The sequence below is a fragment of the Bombina bombina genome, chromosome 1 (genome assembly GCF_027579735.1).
Source record: "Bombina bombina isolate aBomBom1 chromosome 1, aBomBom1.pri, whole genome shotgun sequence".
NCBI classification, from domain to species: Eukaryota; Metazoa; Chordata; class Amphibia; order Anura; family Bombinatoridae; genus Bombina; species Bombina bombina.
In genome coordinates, this window is record NC_069499.1 from 738,590,372 (window position 1) to 738,612,728 (window position 22,357).

Here is a 22,357-nt window from a genome sequence, read left to right on the forward strand (position 1 = left end):
TTCCAGATAGATTCAGTGTCCATGACTCTATCCCTAACAGGAAAGAGACGTTTGAGATTGATTTCAGCTTGTCTAAACCTTCAGTCTCTTATCATTCCCTTCAGTGGCTATGTGCATGGAAGTTTTAGGTCTCATGATTGCAGCATCGGACCCAATCCTTTTTGCTTGTTTTCATATGAGACCTCTACAGCTTTGCATGTGGCACCAATGGTGCAGGGATTATACTCAGATATCACAACTGATATACTTAAATCCCAACACTCAACTCTCTCTGACTTGGTGGTTAAACCATTGTTCAAGGGGCCTCCTTTGTTCGTCCTACCTGGACTGTGATCACAACAGATGCACATCTTACAGGTTGGGAAGCTTTTTGGGGGTCTCTGACAGCACAAGGAGTTTGGAATTCTCGAGAGGTGAGGTTACCAATCTATATCTTAGAACTCCGTGCTATTTTCAGAGCTCTTCAGGCTTGGCCTCTATTAAAGAGAGAATCATATATTCGGTTTCAAACAGACAATGTCACAACAATGGCATATGTCAATCATCAAGGGGGGAATCGCAGTCCCCTAGCAATGAAAGAAGTATCTCTAATACTTTCTTGGGCGGAATCCAACTCTTGTCTAATCACTAAGATTCATATAGACAATTGCGAAGCAAATTATCTCAGCCGTCAGACTTTACATCCGGGGGAATGGGCTCTCAATCCAGATGTGTTCTATCAGATTGTGCAGATGTGGGGTCTTCCAGACATAGATCTGATGGCCTCTTATCTAAACAAAAAACTTACCAGATACCTCTCCAGGTCCAGGGATCCTCATGCGGAATTAATGGATGCTCTAGCAGTTCCATGGTTTTACCAACCTGCTTACATTTTTACACCTCTGGTTCTTCTTCCAAGAGTGATCTCAAAGATCATAATGGAATAATCTTTTGTGTTTCTGATAGCACCAGCATGACCTCACAGGTTCTGGTATGCAGACCTTGTCCGAATGTCCAGTTACCAACCTTGGTCACTTCCTCTAAGACCAGACCTTCTGTCTCAAGGCCTGTTTTTCCATCCGGATCTCAAATCTCTAAATTTGAAGGCATGGAAATTGAACACTTAGTCATAGAGGTTTCTCTGACTCTGTAATCACCACTATGATACAGGCTTGTAAGCCTATGTCAAGGAAAATATATCACAAGGTTTGGAAAACCTATATTTCATGGTGTTCCACTCATTAAGCAGCTTTTTGTAAGAAAGGTTCTTCAGGCAGCTGTCTCAGTTTGATTCTAGTGCCTATGATTTAAGTTTTTTTTAATTTTTAAGAAAACGTAATTGTTTTTTTTAAATTTAATTTCTCAGCGGAAATAGCTGTTTTTATTTTATCCCTCCATTTCTAGTGATTGCATAGTTTCTTTAGGATGGTTTGGATAAAGGTTTGTCTGCCAATACTTTGCAATGAAAAATCTCTGCTCTTTCTGTTTTATTCCACAGAAAGATTGCTAATCTTTCTGATGTTAACTGTTTTATACAGGCTTTGACTTGTATCAAACCTGTTTTTAAATCTATCTCTCCTCCTTGGAGTCTAAATTTGGTATTAAAGACTTTGCAGGCTCCTCCTTTTGAGCCTATGCATTTTTTGGACATTAAACTACTTTTTTGGAAAGTGTTATTTCTCTTGGCTATCTCTTCAGCTAGAAGAGTTTCTGAATTGTCTGTTCTCTCTTTTGCGAGTCTCCTTATCTGATTTTCTATCAAGATAAGCTGTTTTGCCGACTTCGTTTAATTTTTGCCTTAAGTTGTCTAACAATATCAATAGGGAAATTATTGTTGCTTCCTTGTGTCCTAATCTTAAAAATACTCTTGAAAGGTCTTTACATTCTTTGGATGTGGTAAGAGCTTTGAAATATTATATTTAGGCTACTTAAGATTTCAGAAAGATTTCTAGTCTATCTGTTATTTTCTCTGGTTCCAGAAAAGGTCAGAAAGCCTCTGCCATTTCTTTGGTATCTTGGTTAAAACTTCTGATTCACAAAGCTTATTTAGAGACGGGGCAGTCTCCGCCTCAGAGAATAACAGCTCATTCTACAAGATCAGTTGCCACATCTTGGGTTTTCAAGAATGAAGCTTCAGTTGATTAAATCTGCAAAGCAGCCACTTGGTTTTCTTTTGCATACCTTTACTAAATATTTCCATTTTGATGTTTTTGCTTCTTTGGAAGCAGCTTTTTGTAGAAAGGTTCTTCAGGCAGCTGTCTCAGTTTGATTCTAGTGCCTATGATTTAAGTTTTTTTTTTAATTTTTAAGAAAACTTAATTATTTTTTTGGGATTTAATTTCTCAGCGGAAATAGCTGTTTTTATTTTATCCCTCCCTTTCTAGTGACTCGTGGACTTCCACATCTTGGATATTATATCCCATATGTTACCAGATCATGGACTCTCGCCACCTATATATAAAAGAAAACATATTTTTTGTAAGAACTTACCTGATAAATGCATTTCTTTCATGGTGGCGAGAGTCCATGAGACCCACCCATTTTTTGGGGGTTATGATTTTTTTGTATTAAAGCACATTTTTTAGCCTTCTCCTCCTTTAACCATCTTGATGTCTCCCCGTCCACCCCACCGTATATGAAGTTTGAACACTCAAGGGTCATTAGCCTCCTGTCAAGATGGGGTTTCAAACCCTCTTTGCCTCGGCAACTCACCATTTGGGAAGCTCGATGGCAACAGGGGCTCAGGCTGGGCAAACCACTATCCTTACATTACACCCTTATGGAAGGTGCTTCCCCAGCTGATAAAGCTCAACATATTTTAAAATGGGAACGGAGGTTAGACTTCACGAAACCCCTCGAGGAGTGGCAACGCACGCTCCTATTGACAAAGAAAACCCTCCATTGCATTACCATCCTAGAAACCTACATAAAGGTACTCACGCATTGGTATTATGTCCCAGCTCGACTCGCAAAAATTTTTCCTGGGGCCTCCCCCACCTGTTGGAGAGACTGCTCACATATAGGTGACATGATCCACATTTGGTGGAGCTGCCCCAGACTCAAACCCATCTGGCATAAATGCTTTTCTACACTAACCAGCTTAGGTATCAACCTACCTAGAACACCCGAGACGGCCCTTTTCAACCTAGGCACATGTAAATTTCCCAAACATTATGGCTCCCTTAGTGTCTATCTCCTGTCAGCAGTTAAACTTAACATAGCGAGATCTTGGAAACGATCCCTTCCCCCGGCCTGGTCGGATATGGCCTACATATACTCTATGGAGAAGAGCATTTATTATGCCTCTGATAGGTCTGATTTCTTTGAACTAACCTGGTCCGATTGGAAAAGCAGGTTTGACACTCTCTGGCTCCCTAGCTTTGACACCTAGGTTACAGTAAACCCCCAATCACTCTGACAGAACCCCTGGCCATATTTCTGTAAATCTGAATTGGCTCCTCCCATGACCCTCTCCCTCCCCCTAAAGGCCTCCGAGAAAACTCCTCTCTCTTTTCCCCCCGTCCCTCCCTTACCCCACCCCCCTCTCGACGTTACTTTATGTCCCATTGGAATACCGCTATCCCCTTTTAATTTGGTATTAACGTCATGATTGTATTGCTTACTCTTTTTGTTCTGATGTATTTACACTTGATGTACGATTGACTCATACAATTGTTGTATCTCTTACCCTTTTGTTACAAAAATCTAATAAAAATTACAAGTCATAAAAAAGCACATTTTTTATCCTGTTCCTCTTTTTTTATGATTTTACTCCTTACACACCTCACTAACTTGGCTATACTTCAATTTGAGGTATGAGTGAGGTGGGAGGTGTATTTATAGGCATTTGAGGCTTGGGAAACTTCCCCTCCTCCTGGTAGGGATGTATATCCCATACGTCACTAGCTCATGGACTCTCGCCACCATGAAAGAAATTAATTTATCAGGTAAGTTCTTACATAAATTATGTTATTCCTCTGCCAGTCTCTTCACTGGCTTCAGAAAATAAATATTGCTTTTACATGTTTTCATATATGTCTATAGTTGAGTACATTTATGTTTATATATATATATATATATATATATATATATATATTGTATATATATTCACATATAAATACATATGCTTAACAACTAGAGCTCTGAGTATGCGGTAATCATTCTAGCGCAAATCTCAATTACACTTAAGTTATTGCATTTGCTTTCAACTCGTAATACCAGCAGTAAAACCGAGAAGCGCAAATAACCAGGATAAGCCCCTTTTCGCTCACGTGCAAATGTTTGCGCTGCACTCGTAATCTGGCTCATTGTGTGGCCACTGTGGGGCTCCATACATAGCAATAGAGAGAGAGCTGTCCACTTTTTGGATTGCAAGATGCAATACATGACATTTTACCTGCTTCTGGATTTTGTGTTATATCTGCTGCTTCTTGTTCGATAGATGCTCAAACTTAATAACATATATAATACTATTTTTTTTTTAAACTCTGCATTTCCTAGCATGAAAAGAAGTCCTACTGTAAAGAGTGAATCCTGCAAAGGAAGAGTCATTCTTTCTATGCAAGAGCAGGTCTTTTGGTGCCTCCTCCTGACAAGGATACTATACAGATGTCTAAACACCAAGAGATATTGGGGCCTATTTACGAAAGGTCTTGCAGACCTGATCCAACAGTGCGGATCAGGTCTGCAAGACCTCACTGAATGCGGAGGAGAGCAATACGCTCTCCGTATTCAGCATTGCACCAGAAGCTCCCAAGAGCTGCTGGTGCAACGCCGCCCCCTTGTAGACTCGCGGCCAATCGGCCGCCAGCAAGGAGGGGTCAATCAACCCGATCTTATTTGATCGGGTTGAATTGCGGTGATTCCTGTCTGCCTCATCAGAGCAGGCGGACAGGGTTATGGAGCAGAGGTCTTTAGACCGCTGCTCCATAGCTTGTGTTTCTGGCGAGTCTGAAGACTCGCCAGGAACACGGCCCTTCAAGCTCCATACGGAGCTTGATAAATGGGACTCATTGACTTAATCCGCCACCTACAATTTTATAACATCTAAATAAAAAGCTTAGGAATTTTGATGAAACGTCCATAAGCTGAAAAACCCCCTCAAAACTGAAGCAAAGATCCACACTTAGCTTAGCAAAGTGGCCAAAGTTTGCTGTGGAAAAACCACTTAGAAGAGTATTCCATAGTATGATTGTGGCTCATCCCTCATAGGCTGGAGCCTGTTATCCATTGTTCTATTGCTCCTAGCTTTCTAGAACAGGTGAATTTTGTTGATGTAGTTGCAAAATAAGTGAGTGTTTTTTTTACTGGAACGGAAGCTTGAATGTGGATTCCATAGTTGCTCTATGGTTTGTTGTCTCTCTCCCTCCTATCCTTGTGTAGTGGGTGAATTTGTTTAGTGTAGCTACAGTGTTTTTTTAAACAATTTGACTTATTATATGGCCCTTTTGACCTGTTTTGTACTGACATTTACACCAACCCCTATAATATGGGGAAAGTAGAATAGATTCAGTAGAAATTCACAAAACTGAACAGCGAAAAATGCTTCTAATACATATTTCCTAGAAAAAAATACACAGCTCACAAAAACAAACTGTACACAACACTTGTCACTGCTCTTCTAATGGTCTAAAATAGGCCCCAATTGTAACAAAGGAATGAACATAATTCATTAGGCAAATTTAATCATACTCTACCATAACTCAACCATTGATCAAAAAACAAATTAGGGAACAGAGGCATTTGCAAAAGCTAAAATTTAATAAATTATATTGAAGTAGTATAACATTATCTACAAGCTGATGTACTGCTAAAAAAATCTACTAACTAAAGCATAAATAAAGCATTGTGATATATACTGATAATAAATTAATAGAGAAATAGGAGTCAAGCAGCCCTATGCTGGTCTATAGGTTTATGCTCTTATATTATGTTTTAATGTTCTACATACACAGCTATTTCCTGAGAGGCAAAAGAAGAGAAATGGCGCCTCCTAGTGTAGCCAGTATAAGATAGGGTAATTATCATAAAGTGAAATGGTACTCACAATTTTTAAAGGCAAAGGTAATGCCTAGGTAAACGGTCTGGGAACTCTGCAGTGTCCCAGCTGACTGTGCACCAAAAAGGGCAGCTCCTCCTGGAAAATTCGATTTTCTGCAGTCTGAAAAGTGTAAAAAATAAAGAGGGCGACTCCTAGTGCAGATCAGTAAGTAAAATTCAACCCACTTGCTGTTCCCAACAGATGGATACTCACAAGGTGTAAAGCACATTAAAGTGCAATTGAAACATGCTGGGTATATTAAAGTGGCCCAGCGCACATTGAAACCAAGGCTGTTTTCTGCTCCAAACACTCTTAAGAAACAAATGATGGAAAGGAGACTCCAGTATGAAAGGTCACTTTATAATACAAATATTAAAAACAATTAAGAGGGGGACTTCCGGTGGGTGGCGTTCCAATATGGCAGCATTCTTCTGAAACTCTGAGAACTCTGTCGAAAGAAAACCTTTAAGCGGCCTGAACCCATTGCCATCTGCATATCTCTTGACAGCTACGTGTCCGAGAACCAAGGCAGATAGAGAATTTTTCATCTTCTCTTCCACGGAAGTCGTACTAAGAATAAAAGGCCGTCTGGCATAAGTGGCGTGTCTCTAGGTGCCACACTGTACATAGTGTTCCTTTCTGATGGAGACAGAAAACGATGTTATCGCACAGCTCATTGAAACTTTCATGCCTGTATTTGATCGCTTATCACATACCCTGGGAACTTTGCACAAAGCGATTCATTTACCTGGAGGGGCCTACCCCGGGGAACGTAACTCTGTGAATGAACAGGTTTGCCTCTCTGCGCGAATCCCGCAACGCTTACCTACTACCAATCTACAGGGGTCCGCGATATCTGACGACCCGGCAATCCTCCTCTCAGATCTGGCCAAGGGAGCCATGTCTTGTTATGCGGAACGGGCTCTGCATTTTTTACGCTCACCCGCTATGGATACTACAAAACCAGAGGGGCTCATTGGTGCCCGCAGACTAAAAGCCTTAGTGGAGGACCTAACTCGGAGCACTGAGGGACAGGGTATGGAATCATTACCTTTGTCTGAGTCACTGCAGGACTCCATCTCTATACGTGTTGGGAATTTGGCCACCGGAACTGATAGTGGTCCTTCGGAGGCCCTGCAGCCCCTTACCGAAACATCACTTAGGCTCCATGCATTGGCAAGAAGAGCGGTTACGCTTTCCCCTCAACACTTGCATATGACAAGTGGAGTGCCTTCCCTATGTTGTTTTGAACACCGAGCACTCTGCCTGCTTGACTGCGGTTCCCTGGGAATACCTGAACTCACCCGCAAAGCAAGAGGCATTGGCTGATATCACCCCCCCCCCCAGGCTAGCTCACACATTATCAGGGTACGGCTTCCAGTTGTTTAAGAGATCACATCGCTGCAGGGGAGAACTGCCACCATCTCTGTATATCCCTGCCTGCAGATGCTTCGACATTGTCCCCCCTTAATACTGACATACAGAGGGGAAGAACGTATGACTGATATAATATACGGCTGAGGTTGTGTGTTGGGCTGGTTAACTATTTATTTATTTTATTTTATCCCATCATACTATTTAGGCATGTCCAAATCAGATAGTTTATTCAAATATTTCTGTTACAAGTATGTTCATAATCACTACTATCCTGGGGTGCTTTGGCCACTCAACTGGGATATATGTGGGAGGGGCTCCTCGAGCGCTATAATGTTTGATAGGCATGATTTTGTTTTGTTCTCTCAGCCCTGATAGCTAACCGCTACTGAGTCTAATGTGTAATTTCTATAATGTCTATTGTTGAAGCTGTAGTTCTAGTTTTGATCCTTGACCTATATGCTCATCGTTGATATTTCTGAGCATTTTACATAGGAAGAATTTAGATGTATCATACTCTGAACCACTTTATGCAGTAGAGGCTCTTAGCTTCTTTTCTGCGCTTTCAAACTTACCCCAGGCGTGGCAATATCTATACCGCCAGAGGCACAACATCCAGGCTGGGCTCCCGCCATTCCACTCAAACTTATTGTCTTCCACTTTACAGACGCCTCCCAACTGCACGATCCCATAAATTTGAACATGTTGGTTATCTTTGTATTATAATACCTTAACCCTGCTCCTGTTTGCTCAGCGTGTAATTCATCACCCTACTTCAGTTCTGTTTCTGAAATAAATTTTAGCTAGTTAAATTTAAAAAACAAAAAAGCTGTGTCCACAGAAATGCAAGTTCTAATGTATACATGAAGCCCTATAACTGCCTCCATGTGCTAAATACTCGCTACAGCCATATAATCGTTATTTTACGTTATAAATGATAGAACTAATAATTATCTGTCAAAACTAACTTATAAATCCCTGCAAGGAATACATTAACTGATTATATGTAATGTCACTGTTACCCTCAGAGTAGATTTGGGTATTTCTGTTTTGTTTATTTCTCTGTTCGCTTAATGTTTTATTATTTTTTGTTAGTTTGGTTTAGGCTTAGTTTAATTATGTTTAAAATTAGAGAGTTTAGGAGGTTAATAGTGAGAAATTCTTGGTAAATCTAATTAGGAAACCAGCCGGTATGGCACATTTTTGAAATACTTGCCTCATTTTCTCACTGGCTATGTATCACATGCTTTTATTGCAATATTTGCTGTAAACTTAGACCCCGGGCAACTATTGAACTCTTTTTATGTAATTGTTTACTTGTCTTGTGCCTATCCTCTGCAGCAGCCACTTGGTTCCTAACAATAACAAAGGCAAGTTAAAATACCATCACACCATTTTGAACAAATCCATATGTTTAAGTCTCCTAACAGTCCTAAGTATTAGTACGAGAAGTGAAGGGTTTAGTTTTGTTTTATTTTAGGTTAATTTGTTGTTTTAGTTTAGTTATGATAGGTTTTAAGATAAAAATCCCAGCGATGTATGCAGTCATCCCACAGAAAATAACCATAAAATCTGTAATTGAAAGTTGAAACCCCTGCATCAGTACATTCTTGTTTAGGTTCTATCCATCTCTTTACGCATTGTACAAAGTTCCGCCCTGCGTGGCGTATTGATGTGAAATATGTTTGTCTGTATGCATTGTTGGATATAAATAAAATATTAAAAAAAAAAACAATTAAGAGATAAAATCAATAAATCTTTTTTAATATTTGTATTATAAAGTGACCTTTCATACTGGAGTCTCCTTTCCATATTCATTTGTTTCTTAAGAGTGTTTGGAGCAGAAAACAGCCTTGGTTTCAATGTGCGCTGGGCCACTTTAATATACCCAGCATGCTTCAATTGCACTTTAATGTGCTTTACACCTTGTGAGTATCCATCTGTTGGGAACAGCAAGTGGGTTGAATTTTACTTACTGATCTGCACTAGGAGTCGCCCTCTTTATTTTTTACACTATTTCCTGAGAGGGCTCCCATATCAGTATCACTGGTCTTTATAAAATGTCCTCTTAGTCTAAATCCTCCCATTTGTGGGGTTTATAGCTTTAGCTTGCTAAATGGTGCTAAAAAGGGTGTAATAGATTTTATATTTACAGATCTATTGTTCCTCCTGCCAATTGGACATAACTATTTCCCTATAATTTTATGCTGACAATGAGGCCCTAGAGAGGTCTGAGTCAATATTGAGGGAAGTTAAAAATGACTACCCTCCCTCTACATATGAGATGTGTACTTTAATGCCGAAAAGTGGCCTTTATTTACTGAGGTGTAAGGTTTGTCTAGTGCATAGCAAATAGCCTAAAAAAGAAGTGTTTTGCTTTTTACTAGTTAGATAAAATGATATTCCCTCATATTATTGTGAAACCTTAGGTACAGGAGTGGCCTTTAATATCACTGAAGGAAGCTACGTTACATAACATTGTAGGTTTGCAAATTAGACGTTGATTTGAAGCCTGTACATTGATATGTTAAATTTACATTCAATTTTTTGTATGTCTGCTGCAATACATTTTCAAACCTCAATAAACTTTATTTAAAGAATAAAAATAATAACATCAAATACCAGAATGAATAAGAGGACAAATTAAGGGGGATGGAAGTAGAGATAGGATGAAGGTTTTGTAGAATAAGGTAAAGAATGGTGGGGAGATTTATCAAGCGGCCGATGCTGCTTGCTCCACCCGATGCTTCCGGCTCGCTGGAAACATAAGTTAAGAAGCAGCAGTCGTAAGACCACTGCTCCTTAACTTGTCCGCCACCTACAATCGGAATGATTGACACCTCCTGCTAGCAGCCAATTGGCTGCGAATGTGCAGGGGGCGGCATTGCACTAGCATTTCTTGTGAAATGCTTGTGCAATGTTAAATGCTGTTAGCTATAGCAAATCATGTCCGCCCAACATTTGTTAAATTAACCCCTTTGTGTTTTCTGGCACTAACAATAAGATGTTCTTTCGGAAGAGGATATCCTATGGGCTACCAGTGAAGCCCTTGATGACCATCATACACAGAACACCAGTTACTCACCACTGCTTTAAAGCATAAGAATCTCCAGTAAAGACAGAAATATTTATTTTAAAATCACATTTGGTGTTTGGGGTTTGTAGGGAATCACACCACAAAAAAAATGTTTTTTTCACAACTTACTTTTCACTTGTTTTGTTATAGGTTTGAGAATTTCCAGCCACACCTGCAATTATATAAATAATCTGGTTAATATTTACACTTTTCCAACTAACAAAATAACAGGAAAAATATTTGGACATAAAATTTAGGTTTGTCAATCGGCCAGTAATTTTTCAATGTAGCCAGTAATTTATCAATGTAGCCAGTATTTTATCAATGTAGCCAGTAATTTATCAATGTAGCCAGTAATTTATCAATGTAGCCAGTATTTTATCAATGTAGCCAGTAATTTATCAATGTAGCCAGTATTTTATCAATGTAGCCAGTAATTTATCAATGTAGCCAGTATTTTATCAATGTAGCCAGTAATTTATCAATGTAGCCAGTATTTTATCAATGTAGCCAGTAATTTATCAATGTAGCCAGTATTTTATCAATGTAGCCAGTAATTTATCAATGTAGCCAGTATTTTATCAATGTAGCCAGTAATTTATCAATGTAGCCAGTATTTTATCAATGTAGCCAGTAATTTATCAATGTAGCCAGTATTTTATCAATGTAGCCAGTAATTTATCAATGTAGCCAGTATTTTATCAATGTAGCCAGTAATTTATCAATGTAGCCAGTATTTTATCAATGTAGCCAGTAATTTATCAATGTAGCCAGTATTTTATCAATGTAGCCAGTATTTTATCAATGTAGCCAGTAATTTATCAATGTAGCCAGTATTTTATCAATGTATCCAGTAATTTATCAATGTAGCCAGTATTTTATCAATGTAGCCAGTAATTTTTCAATGTAGCCAGTAATTTATCAATGTAGCCAGTATTTTATCAATGTAGCCAGTAATTTATCAATGTAGCCAGTAATTTATCAATGTAGCCAGTATTTTATCAATGTAGCCAGTAATTTATCAATGTAGCCAGTATTTTATCAATGTAGCCAGTATTTTATCAATGTAGCCAGTAATTTATCAATGTAGCCAGTATTTTATCAATGTAGCCAGTAATTTATCAATGTAGCCAGTATTTTATCAATGTAGCCAGTAATTTATCAATGTAGCCAGTATTTTATCAATGTAGCCAGTAATTTATCAATGTAGCCAGTATTTTATCAATGTAGCCAGTATTTTATCAATGTAGCCAGTAATTTATCAATGTAGCCAGTATTTTATCAATGTAGCCAGTAATTTATCAATGTAACCAGTAATTTATCAATGTAGCCAGTATTTTATCAATGTAGCCAGTAATGTATCAATGTAGCCAGTATTTTATCAATGTAGCCAGTATTTTATCAATGTAGCCAGTAATTTATCAATGTAGCCAGTATTTTATCAATGTAGCCAGTATTTTATCAATGTAGCCAGTATTTTATCAATGTAGCCAGTAATTTATCAATGTAGCCAGTATTTTATCAATGTAGCCAGTATTTTATCAATGTAGCCAGTAATTTATCAATGTAGCCAGTATTTTATCAATGTAGCCAGTATTTTATCAATGTAGCCAGTAATTTATCAATGTAACCAGTAATTTATCAATGTAGCCAGTATTTTATCAATGTAGCCAGTAATGTATCAATGTAGCCAGTATTTTATCAATGTAGCCAGTATTTTATCAATGTAGCCAGTAATTTATCAATGTAGCCAGTATTTTATCAATGTAGCCAGTATTTTATCAATGTAGCCAGTATTTTATCAATGTAGCCAGTAATTTATCAATGTAGCCAGTATTTTATCAATGTAGCCAGTATTTTATCAATGTAGCCAGTAATTTATCAATGTAGCCAGTATTTTATCAATGTAGCCAGTATTTTATCAATGTAGCCAGTAATTTATCAATGTAGCCAGTAATTTATCAATGTAGCCAGTATTTTTAAAGTTTTTGTCAATGTGGATAATAAAGAATAAATATAGAAATCAATGCCATGTTATGGTGGGTTGAAATCTCATTTAAAATAAATGATCAGTTTAAATCAGTGCTAGTAACTTTAGATTCTGAGTTATGCTGCATACTTATTTAGGTGAATTTGGTATTTTCTATGGCCGGTGTTTATTCCCAGGAAAGGTGTCACCCCTAACAAAGATCATGGCAGCTCATCACAACATATATATCACTGAAAAAACTTAGCCAATGAGAGCTACACACTAGACATATAATCCATCTACATAAATAAGCAAAAATAACTCCCACTAGTAGTATGAAACATATTTTCAATATATTGCACACAAATTAAAACAAGTGTAATACCTAACCTCTGAATTTGTATAATGGCTAAACTATTGCCAAAAAACAATACAATCTAAATATAAATTGTGATGCAGCTGAACCTACTGAAAAGACATACTAAAGGAACAGTCAAGTCAGAATTCAGATAGAACACACAGTTTTAAACAACTTTGCAATTCACTTCCATTATCACTTCCATTATCTAAATGTGCACAATCTTTACATATTTATGTGCAAGATTCACAGAATATATGTATATGCATGTGTGATTGGCTGATGGCTGTCACATGATACATTAGGAAGGAAAATGTAACTATCTGACATTTGTCAGAAAAAAATGTACTACTCATTTTAATCTCAAACTAAGTGCTTTTGCATTATCTCTTTAGTATGCAGCTATTGATTATGCTATTCTACGTTGTATAGTGGTCCTTAAAGGGACACTGAACCCACATTTTTTTCTTTTGTGATTCCCATAGAGCATGCAATTTTAAGCAATTTTCTAATTTACTCATATTATCACATTTTCTTCATTCTCTTTGTATATTTATTTGAAAAGCAAGAATGTAAGTTTAGATGCCGGCCCATTTTTGGTGAACAACCTGGGTTGTTCTTGCTGATTGGTGGATAAATTCACCCACCAATAAACAAGTGCTGTTCAGGGTAGTGAACCAATAAAATACCTTAGATGCCTTCTTTTTTAAATAAAGATAGCAAGAGAAAGAAGAAAAATTGATAAAAGGAGTAAATTAGAAAGTTGCTTAAAATTGCATGCTCTAGTGGTTTTCGGAGGAGGAGCTAACTGCACACACCTGTGTGTGATTACCTTCCAGTCCTGCAGCTGCTGGTGGAGTTTCTCGTGCCAAACCCAGGGACCTGGGTAGCTTCTTGGATAGCCTGTATCAACGCTCCTGGAACCAGACAGTGGACAGACATCCCACTGTGCTGACATTATTAGTCAGCTTGCAAAAAGCCTATACCTTGGGCTTCCTCTTTTTATATATATTAGAACTTGTGATATAACTTCAAAGAGGAACAGAGTGCCTCCCTCCCCCACCGGTGCTGCGTGGGAGGTTGAGGCTATCTTTATACACTCTCTCTGCTATACTAATAAACTGCCTTGAACCTGGCCCTAATTACCTGCAGGATAACAGCAGATTCTCTCCATACCCTTTCCTCCCCCACCGGTGCTGCGTGGGAGGATAAGGCTATTTACATATATCAACACTGCTGCACTAACAAAGGACCTGATGTTTTTTTCCTGACTCCTGCCCTGAGTACCCACAGCAGCGCGGCGGACCCCCCACATACCTTCCTCTCCCCCACCGAAGTTGCGAGGGAGACAGAAATCATCCGTGAGACTGAGCTGAAGTGTGGTGGCGGAGCCGCATCTTCAAGCAGGGAGCGATAAGTACTCGAAGCGGCTCTGCTCGGTGCCGGACTGAAAGCTTGCTGGAGAATCCCCCCTCCCCCACCGGTGCTGCGTGGGAGGTCGGGGCTGTGTGTAGCTAGCCTGGCAGTTGCCGCTGAGATCTCCCTGTGCAGCGCCTCTGCATATCTCTGCTCTGGTTCCTCGAGACGCTGTGGGTAAGCGCTAAATTAGGAGGTGCTCAATCTGGGAGCATGTTTTTCTCTCTTCACCTTTTTTTTGGGGATACCAACCAGAGCTGCATGTCCTGGGGAACACTGTATGGATCCTGGTAAAAATGCTATGGAAGATGGCTGTATAATTAACCCCTCTAATAGGTATCAGCAATTTTGGCATTTTCTCATATTGAAGGCTCTTTCTGCCCACCTACCTGGCTATTAGTTGAACGCTGATGCATAGAATGACCCAGGTAAGGTGACGAGCTGCATACATACAAGAACTGGCTGAACTTTATTAACTATATAAAGGAAATTTTTTTTTTTTTTTTTTTTTTTTTTTCATTGGCTCCTTATATGATTCTTTTTTCTGCATATGATTTGTTTGGCACATTTAATTTTATTTAACTATATTACTTGTCGCTACAATTTTTGTCATATCAATGTATTGAGCAAATCTAGGCAAAAATGTTAATGCTTAAGAATGTGTAAAATGTGCATAGTATGTAAAAAGACATTGTACTTTCTCCTCTAAAAAGTGAAACATTCTCAGGGGAGAGAGAAGGGAGAGGAGAAGGGGAGGAAAAAAAAAAATCAAAGGTTATTGAGTGTGAATAAGGAATTAATAATTCAATACCAGAGAAATTTACTATAACCTTTTTCAGGATATATTACCCATTATTACTGCTTGGAGGGAAGGGCTATATAGAGATAAAAGATCCTCAGTTATATTATCTAATAACTCTTTCCTAAGAATAAATCTCCTACGTTCCCTGAAAATAAAATACTATCCCTTACTATTGGACAGGGAGAAAGTTTATATAGAAATATAAAGATCATTAGTTAAAACTACCTTATAAATTTTCTTTAAAGAAGAGATATTTTAACTTCTCTGAAAATAAAATACAAATGAAACTGACTGAACCAGGATATAACTAGGTCACTGTGAATATGTTTGCTTACCTATAAAATATACTGTATATAATTGCTGGAATAATATTTTCTTGGATATAAATCTAATTAAGAAATTGCTGTTGCTGCTTTCAGAGATACCATTTCCTTTATTGTGTCTTTTGAAGATTAGCAACAGTAAGACAATTAACAAATTGGCATAAAATTGCCTAACATTAATAACGTCCCTGATCTCTGCATCCCTGGCTGGATCTAAATAACACGATTTAATTCACAGTTTATTATTTTTCCTTTCTTTCCTTTTTTTTTTTTTTTTTTTTTTTTTTTTCTCTCTCCCCTTTTCTTTTCCCTCACTTGGTCACAATAGTGCACATCCCTATCCTCACTTGTCTATTTGAGAACGCTTCACCTTCTCAAACTTAACTCTAAAATTAAGTTCACTCCCTGTATTGATCTTCACTTAGATAAATTGCCTCACTTCAATTTTTTTTAATTCTCTTTTCTTTTCTGGCACATGGATAAATTCCTTCACACCTCACCCCGGAATATTTCTCCAGCCATGGCAGCAAGACAGAGAGACAGAAAATTGAAGGGTAATCAGGAGCCTCCCACAGAAGCGCAACCAACTATGTTAAATGTACCAGTTGTACAAGAAGTAACCAATATTCACAGCTTAGTCGCTAGTATATCTGATGCGCTCTCTCCTAAATTTGAGGCTCTTAGAGCTGAAATCAAACAAGATTTTCTTTCTCTGACACAAGAGGTTCGTCAATTCTCCAATAGGCTGCAGGAAGCCGAACAAAGAGTTTCGGACCTGGAAGATCTAACAATAACGCATAGTTCTAATCTAGAAGGTATAAATAATAACGTACAGAAAATTCAAAACAGATTAGAAGATCTAGAAAATCGTTCTAGAAGAAATAATATAAGAATTATAGGCCTTCCGGAAGAACAACAATATGACAATCTTGTTAATTTTATATCAGAAACCTTGCCTACAATTTTAAAGATGCCATCTACCCTATATCCCATCCCAGTGGAGAGAGCGCACAGACTTGGTCTACCTCGCTCAGGCAATAAAGATAGAACTAGGCCTAGGCCTGTTATCGCTAGAATATTAAATTTTCAAGACAAACTTACCTTATTCCAGCATTATCGCAAACAACAGCCTGTTAAGGCTGGAGACGCTACAATCCTTATGTTTCAAGATTTCTCCGCTGACACTGCAGCAAGGAGAAGGGAGCTTGCTCCTATTTGTTCCAAATTGATACAAAAAGGGTACCAGGCAACCATAATGTACCCCTACAAATTAAAGGTTAAAGTTGGGGAAGTCACACACTTCTTTGAAGAAGCTCAACTGGCTGAGAGCTTCTATAACACACTGGGTTCCTAAGCTTAATAACAGCAATATTGAATATCTGATTATTAGACTGAGTGTAAGCTATAGGTTTTTGCTTATGGGAAAGACCGTGTCTCTTCTAGACGTGAGTCCTAGGACCCAACCCCCACCTGTGCGGAGAAAATTTAGGTGTCTAATTTTAAATTATTATTATTATTTTATTTTATTTTATTATTATTATTATTTTTTTATTTATTTTTTTATTTTATTTATTTTTTTTATTTATTTATTTATTTATTTTTTCTCTTTCTCTCTTCTCTTTCTCCCTTCTTAATGTATAAATGAATATGCTGAATAAAAATTGTAAAATAGTATCTTGGAATGTAGGTGGTATATCTACCCCTATAAAGAGAAAAGCAATCCTTAATCACCTGCGAAAGATCCAGACTGACATAGGTTTTATTCAAGAAACCCATTTATCAGCTGAAGAATCTTTAAAACTTAAATCAACATGGGTAAAAGAAATCTATTTTGCACCTAGTGTTAAGAGGAAAAGGGGGGTAGCAATTCTAATAGGAAAGAAAATTGATACCGAAGTCACACATTTTGAGGCTGACATCGGGGGGAGATATGTACTACTGAAAATAAAGATTGCCCAGAAGATGTATACATTATGTAATACATACGGCCCTAATGTATTTGATCCAAAATTTTGGAACACTTTGCAGACCAAATTATTATCCTTCACGGAAGGCTCTTTAATTATGGGAGGAGATTACAATATGGCACCACAATGCCCGATCGATAGGCTAAGACATAATGTCAAACAGTTAAAACAAAAAAAAGATAATCTAGAGGGTAAGATGTTTAAAAAAATAATGCAGAACTTAGCACTGCGGGATATCTGGAGACAGCAAAATCCTTCTACTCAAAATTTTACCTGTCTTTCCAAGGCGCATAAGACGCTCTCCAGAATCGACATTTTTCTAATTGATGAACGTATGGTGATGAGAGGGGTAAAAACAGATATAGGACCAATATTTCTTTCAGATCATGCACCGATTGTACTTGAGTTTCAGCTTTCACATTTGTATTCTGCTGCAACACGTTTCTTTTTTCCCTACTATCTGACGACTGAGGTAAAATTCAAGAACTGGCTTATAAATAGATATAAGGAATTTGTACATTTTAATAAAGACTATTTAAACCGCCCTGAAGTATTTTGGGACACTGCAAAAGCAGTAATGAGAGGCGAAATAATTTCATATAGCTCAGCCCTGCATAAGAAAATTCGATCTAGAGAAAGAGAATCATGCCAATGTTTAACTAACACTTATAATCATTATCTGCTTGACAAAACCCCCTTAAATTGGGCAAAATACGTTAAAGCAAAAAATGAAAGGGATACTTTTGTTTTACTGCAAGAAACTCAAAAGGAATTAAAAATGCAGGATAAGCTATATAAATATGGTAATAAATCAGGTAAGATGCTGGCCAAATTAATAAAAAATGAGAAAAAACAACCAATCATAGACAAATTGTATAATAAAGGTCTTCAGCTTTCTAAAGCCGAAGACATACTAGCTGCATTTAATGAATATTACCAGGAATTATATTCATTTAAAACAAGTGATACGCATACATCTGATGACTTTTGGAGAGATATCACGTATCCTACTGTCACATCAGAAATGGCTGATAGCCTCAATGTCCCTATTTCCATAGAAGAAATAGAGAAAGTAATATCCAAGCTTGCCTCAAATAAAGCAGCAGGTCCAGATGGCTTGCCTAGTGAATTCTATAAGATCCTGATTGGTGAAGCCACCCCACATCTTTGCACGCTCTTTAACAGCTTCTTTATTAGTGGTAAAATGATCCCCTCTTCATTTACCAATTCTTACACAACTTTGATATTAAAAGGCGGAAAAAACCCTGAATACAAGGAATCCTACAGACCAATTGCACTGTTAAATTCAGATTACAAAATTCTTACTGCAATTCTAGCATCTAGACTTCAAAGACCCCTCTCAGAAATTATACATACTGATCAAGCAGGTTTTCTAAATAACCGCAACTCAGCCTCAAAAATTAGGGAAGCCCTATTGGTGACAGAATATTTTGAGGTACTATCTAATTTAACTAGCGGGGGGGAGGACATACCTGACATTGCTATTATTTCCTTAGATGCTGAAAAAGCCTTTGATTCAATATTTTACGAACATATCAAAACATCGTTAAGACAATTTGGCATCAGAGGTAATTTTCTTGAATTTATCGAAAATCTATATAAACACCCATCTACAAGATTGATAGTGAATAACAACATTTGCCCCTCTATCTTGTTAGGTAGAGGAACAAGGCAGGGCTGTCCTCTTTCCCCGCTCTTATTTAATATTTCCATTGAACCTCTGGCAATTAAAATACGCCATCATTTGGATGGTATAAAAATTCGTAACTGCGAAATAAAAATCGGTCTGTATGCTGATGATCTGCTGCTTTATTTGGCTAACACCAAACTGAACTTACCAAAACTTTTTCAGATCTTGGAACAATTTGGTACATTCTCTGGATACAAAGTAAATATGACAAAATCAGAGATAGTGTGGCTCAGGAAAAATAAAACTTCAATATTAGAAACTCCTTTTCGCCAAGTAAAAGATTCTTTTAAATATCTAGGGATTCATATTCCGACAAGGTCCGTAGATCTCTATACATTGAATATACCCCCAGTAGTAAAAATGATCAAAGAAAAGCCTTTGTTATGGCAAAATCTCCCAATATCACTTTCTGGAAGGATTGCCCTTTTTAAAATGGCTCTTCTTCCAAAACTTTTATATATACTTCAAAATACACCAATAATTCTATTAGGTAAGGATATACGTTCAATCAATACTTCACTTATACAGTTCTTATGGCAGAATAAGAGGTCAAAGATATCTCTTATGAAACTTTCAATACCAAGAAAGGATGGTGGTCTTGCCTTACCAGACATAAGGCTATATAACCTCTCCTTTCTGGCTCGTGTCGTAACAGACTGGATCTCATCTAATAACTATGTCTTGAATAATTATCTCGAGACCAGTGTCTGCTACCCATATTCTCTATCTGCATTAATACACTTAGTACCTAAAGAAATCCCCTCAGAAATTAAACGATTTAAAACAATTCTTAACCCACTTAAAGCTTGGCACAAGATAGTAACCTTTCTTTCAATTAATAATAGTGCTACCTGTCTTTTGCCTATAATAGGTAACCCTATTTTTCAATCAGGATTGCATTCCGAAGTCTTTAGGAAATGGCATAATCGGGGGTTAACCAAGGTATACCAAATAATTGATAAAGAGAGAAAATATATCAAAACATTCCAGGAATTAAAAAGAGATTTTGATTTGCCCAATAAAGACTTCTTTGCGTATTTGCAATTAAGGCATTTTGCACAGGACCTAGTTAAGAAAGCTGGTTGGGAATGGGGACTAGGTAAACTCGATGATTGGCTTGCTCTAACAAGAAATGGTCATATGTCAATTGCAGCATGTTATCACCTTCTGGGTACAAATAAAGGAGAACCGGTACTGGCAAAGATTGCCCTCTACTGGAATACAGCAATCCCTCAGAGTAATATTGAGTCTAAAACTATTCAATTGTCAATTAAAAAAATTGCACAAGTAACGCTCTCTGCAACTTGGAGGGAGGCACATGTTAAGCTCCTTCATGGGGCATATTTTACCCCCAAGAGAGGTTTCAAATGTGTGAATGTAGGGTTTAATAAATGTCCTAAATGTTCGTATCAGGCAGCTGATTTAATACATATGTTTTGGTATTGTCCAAAGATTAAAAATCTCTGGGCTAGGCTCGAATACTGGCTAAAAAAGGTGCTTAAGATAGGCTATGTCTCTTTGACAATATATCAGATAATACTCTGCCTTAAGGAAGAGCCTGGTAAGCAAACTGATGAAAAAATAATAATCTCCGCTATTCTTGCTACCAGGTATTTAATCTGTAAGAAGTGGAAAAGTCATGCAATGCCAAGCATTACTGAAATTAAAAACTGCATGAAAAAACAATGCATTTTAGACCAGAGAAACGCGGATATAAATAATGAACAAGACATTAAAAGGTTCTTTGATAAATGGGCTGCCTTCTTAAAAATCTTTCCGGCTGCAGAAATAGATTATATAATCTTCCCCTTTAGAAATACAGAAATTGTTCTATTAGGGAACTGGTAAAGCTTCAGGAGGAAGAAAGTGATGGTAATTTTTTTTTTTTTTTTTTTTTTTTTTGTTATGTTTTCTCTTCGCATGGGGGGGGGGGGGAACAAGGGGGGGGGGGTTATACTGAAAATCAAAAACTCCAAGCATTGTAGGAAAATAAAATGTTTGTGTTCATTAATGTGATGATTAGCCTAAATTTAACTACATGTATAAATGACCATAGTACTATGTTGTCAAATTTATTGTATCTTTTGATTATGCCATGTTTTCAAAATGGTTGATATTGTTTTTGGACAGTGACTTGGATTATAAATAAAACAATTAAAAAAAAAAAAATTGCATGCTCTATCTGAATTACGAAAGAAAAAAACAGGGTTCAGTGTCCCTTAAACCTATCACACTTCCTAAAAAAATGTGTAGATAATCTCAATGTTAAGTGAATAAATATAAAGCATAGTAATTGTGATTTAAACCTAACTACACTAAACTACATAAGATACTATTCTGTACATTGTATATAATAAATAACTAGACAATAGATATCTACAACAGATTACTCATATACTGTATGTATATCACTCTCAGAAATGACCTTGCACATTACTCCCAAAAGTGAAATAAAAATAATTTACTTCCAGGCAGTTGAAGCATATGTGTGTAGATTTCAATCACCAGCGATGTTGATCTCCGGATCAACAATGTATTGCCAATCCAAAGCTAACATTAACTATCACCTAGATTACGAGTTTTGCGTTAGAGGCTGTGCGGTGCTAGCGAGCAGTTTATGCTCACCGCTCACTTACAGACAGCACTGGTATTATGGGTTTTTACAAACCAGACAAGAAGTGAGTGTTGAGCAAAAGTTTGCTCATTACCACACTCCAATACCAGCGCTGCTTACGTTAGCGGTGAACTGGTGTAACGTGCACGATTTCCCCATAAGAATCAACGGGGAGAGCCGTCTGAAAAAAAGTCTAACACCTACAAAAAAGCAGCATAAAACTCACTAACGCAGCCTCATTGATTCCTATGGAGAAATACATTTTATATCTACACCTAACACCCTAACCTGAACCCTGAGTCTAAACACCCCTAATCTTACACTTATTAACCCCTATTCTGCCGCCCCCGACATCGCCGACACCTACATTATAATTATTAACCCCTAATCTGCTGCTCCGGACACCGCCGCCACCTACATTATACTTATGAACCCCTAATCTGCTGCCCCCAACATCGCCGACACCTACATTATATTTATTAATCCCTAATCTGCCGCCCCCAATGTCGCCACCACTATAATAAACATATTAACCCCTAAACCGCAGCACTCTCGCATCGCAAACATTAGTTAAATATTATTAACCCCCTAATCTACTGTCCCTAACATCGCAGCCACCTACCTACATTTATTAACCCCTAATCTGCCACCCCCAACGTCGCTGCCACTATTCTAAATTTATTAACCCCTAAACCTAAGTCTAGCCCTAACCCTAACCCCCACTAACT

At 37.6% G+C, this 22,357-nt stretch overlaps 1 protein-coding gene across 1 annotated transcript in view; it reads right to left on the reverse strand.

The window, feature by feature from the left end:
• Positions 1 to 22,357, reverse strand: part of FRMD7 (FERM domain containing 7) — a 299,794-nt gene that overhangs the window by 273,960 nt on the left and 3,477 nt on the right. Inside the window, exon 4 of the mRNA XM_053714655.1 lies at positions 10,599 to 10,641. Within this exon, the coding sequence (XP_053570630.1) occupies positions 10,599 to 10,641 (43 nt within the window). The remainder of the gene's footprint in view (positions 1 to 10,598; positions 10,642 to 22,357) is intronic.